Below are 7,455 nucleotides of genomic sequence, written 5' to 3'. Positions count from 1 at the left end.
TTAAAAAAAAAATCAGAACTATAAATCCAAATCTCAAAAACTGAAATCTAAAAAAACCCAAATAAATAAAAAATAAAAACAGATTGTATGTAAACTCAGCCAAAAGTGAAGCAACAAGGATTCCCAGGGAAAAGTAGACATTTCAGAGTGGCCAAACTCAGCATTTGGCCAATCGCAGTTCCCTGCCTCGCCCGCGCGAGTGAACGGAAGAGAGTTGAGTCAAAACAGAAGATATGAACCATAATAAGATGCATTATGTTAAATTCCCATCAAGCTGTTAACTTTTGATAATCAGGTTATATTACAGGTTATGTTTAACATATATGAACATATAGATCTGTAAAACACATTCATAATGTAAACAATATCTACATCTCAAATTTGCATGATGTAATCAGTGATTATGTATTCAACAACACAGTCTGACATAATGGAGAATAGGGAGTAAATATTACATTGCTCCATTTCAAGGTTAAGAAGGAAAGGTCTGAGATACTAAATAACTAAGACAAAAACATTGGTACAATATATTATCATAAACGGCCTACGCATAATCTACCTTCCACACATATTTACCAAACTGAGGACAGTGTCAAGTTACTGTACTTTATTTATCTTCTTCCTCTTCCTCCATCACCTCCCCACCACCACCACCACCACCACCATCATCATCATCATCATCATCAAGCAAGTTGCCCATCCAAGGTGTCTTTTTTTTCTTTGTCCATGTCCTCATGGTGTCCACTGCTCAGCAGTCAGCTTCTTCCTCCAACTTATGGCAAGAGTGGACAAGTAGCCAGGAAACATGATATAAGTGTTGAACATATGTAAGGAGTAACACAGTTGAGTCTTTTAAGTACAGTTGAGTGCAGAAGAAAATTTATGCCAATAAGTGTGTTAGGTTTCACAAATGTTCATTCATTAATACAGAAATGGTCTAATTGTGCATGTTAAGAGTGAATAAGAACCTAACCAGGTTAGGTGTTTCATAAAAAATATTGTCATGGTGATGTATCTAGTTAAAAATATTACACCACTGTTGATATAAATCCCAAACTCAAATTCATCTCATGAACACTTGTACATCAAGCAACATGTGGAATCCATGGCCAGACAAATTCATGCTGTTCTGATTGGCAGAGGTACGGTTATTAATAAACTGGAAATTCTGCTTTTAATATACACACACAAGTGTACATAAGTAATGAAGTGCTTTTTCAGGTTGGTTAGGTTTGACTTTCACAACCCATTTAGTCACTGCAGTTACACAACTGTTCCATTTTCATTTGACGTTTACACAAATACATGGTAGACTGATCCCATATAGCAGCCAGAATCCATTCATCTCAATATTACTAGTTAACATTTTAAGCACCACACCAAAATGGCAGTAGTTTGTTGCTAAGCATTATAGTTTATCCATTGTTTATATATTGTTTAAATCAATTCATCATAAATGAGGCCATAGTGCCAAGATTATGTTGGACTATGCTGGCGTTTGTGCTGAAATGTGCTAATTACTTGCTGATCACAATAAAAATCCATCAATCTAATGGCATTTATCAGTTTTCATGGGTTTGATGTAAAATGAGAAGATAATATATTTTAACGTCACTTGGATATTGAATCTAACATGTATATATGTACACTTGATTTAAACAAACAGTTTGCTGTTCTAAACATGTTCTTGCAGGTTTTGTAGGCATGGGCACCAGTAGGTTTCTCATACCAAGGATGTGGTTACATAGTTTAAAAGAAGAAGTGTTTTTATCTGACGCCACAGTCAGCTCTCAGGAAAGTGTCAGACACTCACATCAGAGCACATTTACATTGGTAAGATTTACTTTGTTAAACAATATTTATTATTGAATATTCAAGTTAGAATTTGAACCATTTGACAGGTAAAAGTAAATATAAAAGTCCCTCATTTTGTTTGTGGGTAGATTTATTTGAATGGTTTATTTGTTCCTGTTTTTGAAAACTACTGAAAGTAGTGTTCAAAAATCTGGACAGCTACTGTTGTTGTCTGAATGATACTTTCACCACAAACGTGTTTAACCAAAATAATCAACCGTTGTAGTTCAACATATTTGGCAAATAAGGACGAAAGTAGTCAGTTGAAATGGTAAGTAGTTTTGAATAATGTAAGCACTGGCAAAATTGTATTGAAACATTTTAAATAACTAGATTTACTGTAGTAGATGGGAGTACTTTTGAAAGTTCTACCTAAAATACCTAAAATTTCATAATAATGCAAGCTAAAGTAAATAAAACAAGGCAACACACATAGAGTAGAGTCCCTCAAGCAACAATGCGTTTGCAAAGTAGAAATACACATAAACCTTTGTTTTGAATATGTAGATATAGTTGGCATTGGTCTCACAGGCGTAGGCATAGATGCCTGTGAACAGGTATTAATTAAAAACAACAAAGGCTAGAGTCATTACATAAAAATTACTTAATGACATCTCTGCACTTCTGTTCCTAAAGCACCATCCAAAAGCCTCTATCAGTTCCTCATGCATAAACATGCTGAAGAAATTAGACGATATTTTCATCAACTAATGCAACAGCTTTGTGCCATTTGAAAACATAATGTTTTCGTTTTTATTACTGTTTTGTCATAAGTAGTCAGATGTGTGATGCAAAAAAAGAGGAAGACTGGGGTTATAACGCATGACTCTGTATGTCATAAATAAGCTTATACTCATATTTGAATATTATTGGAGCAACCAATTTTAAACAAAATGCTGCCTGAGCACAACTTATATTTTCTAGCAGAAAGCATTGGGTTGTTTGTTTATATAATATAGACTGTGTGAAATAAATCAGAGAAATCTGGGTATACCATTGAATGTGGCAAATGTTAGGTAAATAATTTCCCACTATATTGAGTCATTTTCACATGATCTCTGATCACACGTCACTAAGACTGTTTTGGGCAAGATTGTTCTGACGGGTTAAATTAGCAGACCTAAAAGTATTTAAACAAAGCTTAATTTGATGAAAAGTTTAAAAAGTGGGGGAAAAGTCAAATCAACAAACCAAATTCAATACAAACGCAAGTACTTTTAAACCAATAGAGCTAAAATTAATTTAGAGATTCATTTCAATTTGACACACCAAAAGTTCTACACAGACTGTTGAAAAATCTGTTTAGTTTTAATTTTAGTGTACACTCTTCAATACTGATTTCATTACCCTTTGACAGAGTTTGTAATGGAGTTGATTTTATTTAATGACAATTTAGATAGAGTTTATTGTGTTTATTATGTAGTTACAGTATGGGAATATTTAGTATGGGAACATTTAAATTGTATTACATTTAATAATAAAATAATAATAATAATAATAATAATAATAATAAAATGCAGTTATATTATCCTGAAAAAAAAAAAAAAACTAATTTAAGAGGAACAGCAACTAAAGATACAAATTTTTCTAATTAATTTGAATAAATGTGATTCAATTTAAACATATATTTAAATAAGGTACATAAGTCATTGCTCATTATTGCTCATACTACTATATAATCGTTAATATGTGTATGTGAGTAGGTATATGAGAGATAATGATCAGAAGACTTTTATAAGCAAATTTTCTTTCCCTCAGAGTTACAATGAGCAACAATAGCACCTGTTCAACTTATGAAGTGGACAAGCTCGTACAGTCATTGGAGCTGGCCATCTACGTGCCCATCTTTGTGTTTGGCATCATCCTAAATGCCATTGCGATTTGTGTGTTCTGCTTTGTTTTTAAAAAATGGACTGAATCCACCATCTACATGATCAACTTGGCAGTAATGGATCTGCTCTTGTTGCTTCAGCTGCCCTTTAAGATGCACGCGACAAACAACGAGTGGTCAGCAAACAAAAAACATTTCTGCTCTTTCCTGGAAAGCCTGTATTTCATGGCCATGTATGGGAGCATTTACATTATCATGTTCATATCTATGGATCGCTACATAGGCATATGCCTCCCATTCCACGCAAAGAACCTGCGTTCCAAGAAAAATGTACGGATTGTGTGTTTGGTAATTTGGGTGTTTGTGATAGCAGTGACTGCTCCAGTTTACACATTCCATGAAGAGGATGAAAAGAGGAATGATTTCCACTGCTTCCATGGCTTTTCAAATAAAGCATGGCACCCGGTGCTTATTGTATGTTTGGAAGTATTTGGCTTCCTGCTGCCTGCTCTTGTGCTAATATATTGCTCAGCAAAGTGTATCCATACCCTGCGTAATCCAAACTTCACAAAAACTCGTGACAAACAATCTGGTGTCTGGGTCATTTACAGCAGCCTGTGTGCATTCCTGGTGCCCTTCACACCATGCCATATTGCAATCTTTCTCCAATTCCTGGTGCACAGATCTATCATCTCTGAGTGTGACGTCATGAGAAAGATCTCCCTGTTTTTACAGTTGTCTCTGCACCTGGCCAATATAACATGCTGCCTGGACGCCATATTCTACTACTTTGTAGCCAAAGAGGTACGGGCAAGTAAGGACAGATTTAGGATGTCCATCACTAGGATTAGAAGTGTGAGTGCCTCAGACGCTTAAGACACTTATGAAAGAAAGTGTGGAATTTTTTTGTTGTGGATTGTTAAAACATGATCATGTTTACTAAGACTCATTATTGTTACAGTAATCTGTGTAATTTAGTGTGCCTCAGAGGCAGAAGATAAATGGTCAGTTTACAAAAATGACTTTTAGAAAGAAGCTGCCATGGATCGTTTGATTAAGTGTGGAGGTTGGCAAGCTGAAGACAGACTTTAGTGTTGGGTTAACAAAAACAGTGATGCTTATCAAGACACATTTACTCATTTTTAACTCCTCTGTTTTATATACGGTATACCTCAGATGTGTAAGATAGAAAAAGGATTCTAGTCTGAGTCACCTCGGCAGGCTGTCAAAGGTGGTTCTCACGCAAACAGGAGCGTGCCGAGCTGAACAGAGAGTTCAGAAATGAGTTTTCAGAAGTTCGTGAGATTTATCTTGACCAATTACTTATAGCACCATTTTGTTAAACTAATCTGTTTTATATACTGTGTGTCATAGGGACATGAACTCTGTTCATGAGAAGTTTAATATATATTCAGCAATAAATATTTAATTGGGGAAAGGGCTGAGAATCACAGAGGATACCGCTACCAGCCTTCTTTAGCTGGGTGAAGGAGTGGGCACAGGCAGCATGCCTGGCAGTTTCATTCTGCCTCAGAAATGTTTCTCTTTCTGCAACAATTCACATGCTTACTGTACATCATATCCTATAGAAAAGCATTATTTAAAAGTAAAGCTTGTTATTTCTTGTGTTTTTCTAATATAAATTTTATCTGTTTAATATAGTCTTGTCTTTTTTTATTATTATTATTACATTTGAGGTGTGATATGTATGTAAAATAGAGTATTAGGGTAATACCTAAGCAGTAACAGAATAATAATTTGTGTAACCTTTTTCTTTAATATTTTTGTTGCTGGATAATAATTTTCAAAGATCTCTTCACATAATGGTAACATTTATGGTGAGATTTTTTTATTTTTTATTTTTTTTTAGGTCTTAGCGGCACTGACAATAATTGTTTTACAACCAAGTAATCAAACGTTTTACGGGAATTAAAACTATAAAAGCACTGCATTTCCTGTCATGTTTATTTTTAAGCGCATAGATGGTATGATTAAGTACAGTACATTCTGCTGAAAGATACAGTAACTTATTACTGCTTACATTTACCAGATAGAGGTTAGCTATATAGTGCTTTCTCTGGAGAGTTGCCATTAATGTGTCAACAGTCTGAGTCAAACAGAATAAAGACCATCTAAGAAAATATGTTTGGTGAGTGACTGGTGTAAGAGCAACTTCGTCTGTTTGTGATTTTTTAAAAATTATTTAATCTGCTTTAAATCCATGGTGTGATTTTTTTAAATACAAAATCAAACAACTCAATATTATATCAGAGATTATCTATTAGACTTGAAGGGAAACAATTCAGCAAAAAGTGACTGTTTGCCGCAACTTTTGCACTTCAAATAGAGAAAACCCCAGTGTAATTCATTCTGCAAATAAGTGATCCTATTTATAATAATCACTGCGAATGGCCTCCATTTACACTGAAACTGAAACTAGCAAAAAAAAAAAAAGATTATATCTCTGGTACAATCAAAGCATTAAAAATGTTCTGCTAAAGAATGTTTTAGCCGTAATGGTCACACATGGTAGCAAGTCACTTACCTCTTAAGTAAACTTTAATTAGTGTTCTCTTTTAAGTTGTCCCCAATAACTTAACTGATATTATTGAAATTTTATTGTAGTCCTTTACACAACAGACAAAGAGCATATATAAGAAGTAGAAACAATAAACATACAGGAAGAGCAAAGTGACTGAAGTTCATGCAGTGCGATAATACATAGGTCATTCGTAGGATGTAGTACTTAACCAGTAGCATGATTTTAACGAACAATTAACCTCAACCCTAAAAAAAGCTTGAAAAAATGTAAGCTATTTAATTATAGTATTTTCTAAATTATGGTAAGCATACAACAGAGTTAGCTGTTAAATATGTGTGATCCCTAAAAAATTTAATTGAAGGAATCAAAAAGCATGACAGGACAGCCAAATTTTTTTAAAAAAATGATCATAGATGAAGTCTGTTCCACACTTGTGTTAATGTATCTAATGCCTTGCACTATGACTTCATGGGAACATCAGCAACTTCATGCAACCATTCCAGTTCTGTTGCATGCCACTACACATCCAGGAAACTGTGGTGACCTGTCTGTTTTCACAAACTCATACCACGAACCATGACCAGGCTGAAGGTAGGCATTGGCAGAGAGAGATCCATGTACACACTTGCATACACATTCTCACCTGACCAAAAGACTGGACTTGGTCTAATAACTGGATCGGGATGTCTGTTTCACTGTGAGTCTCAGTGGTTATCACAGGTTGGTAATTTCATTGCACTAGCCAAGCTGGGTTTGCAATGTCTTGCAGCTATTTCTTTACCATTCACTACCATCATGGCTGATGATTCCACCTTTTTTTTAAGCCTTAGAGAAACAGGAAAATATAAGCCAGAAAAACAGTTCTGTAATACTTAGTAACAATTAGTTTACCTGAGCTACAATGAAGATTTTATTTTCATAAAGTAAATTAAATTACATATTTTATTTTATAAAATATATTAAAACAATTTGCAATTGCTATAAGTAACTTTAAAACTATATGGCCTAATTATCTATTAATTATACTCGAACAAATGTGTTATTTTGCAAGAAGGATTAAATGGTTTTACACAAACACAGAACACATCTAAAGTCCCCTCTGAAATTATTGGAATGGCAAGGCCAATTCTTTTGTTTTTCCTATACACTGAAGACTTTTGGGTTTCGGATCAAAAGATGATCAGAATTAGAGATCAGATTTTCAGCTTTCATTTCCTGATATTTATAG

The 7,455-nt window shown here is 34.2% G+C and overlaps 1 protein-coding gene across 1 annotated transcript; it reads left to right on the top strand.

The window, feature by feature from the left end:
- Positions 1 to 1,774: 1,774 nt before the first annotated feature.
- On the top strand, positions 1,775 to 5,631 carry LOC128624482 (G-protein coupled receptor 55). Its single transcript, XM_053652164.1, has 2 exons — positions 1,775 to 1,833; positions 3,613 to 5,631. The coding sequence occupies exon 2, from the start codon at positions 3,620 to 3,622 to the stop codon at positions 4,559 to 4,561; it is 942 nt and encodes a 313-aa protein (XP_053508139.1). The 5' UTR covers positions 1,775 to 1,833; positions 3,613 to 3,619; the 3' UTR covers positions 4,562 to 5,631.
- The last annotated feature ends 1,824 nt before the right edge of the window (positions 5,632 to 7,455 follow it).

This window comes from Ictalurus furcatus, chromosome 20, assembly GCF_023375685.1.
Source record: "Ictalurus furcatus strain D&B chromosome 20, Billie_1.0, whole genome shotgun sequence".
Classification (NCBI taxonomy): domain Eukaryota; kingdom Metazoa; phylum Chordata; class Actinopteri; order Siluriformes; family Ictaluridae; genus Ictalurus; species Ictalurus furcatus.
The sequence above is the reverse complement of the archived record's forward strand: the minus strand, read 5'-3'. Positions and strand labels throughout refer to the sequence as shown.

Bases quoted from the DNA above. Each gene is read 5' to 3' on its own strand.
- LOC128624482 (XM_053652164.1), top strand. From the start codon at position 3,620: ATGAGCAACAATAGCACCTGTTCAACTTATGAAGTGGACAAGCTCGTA.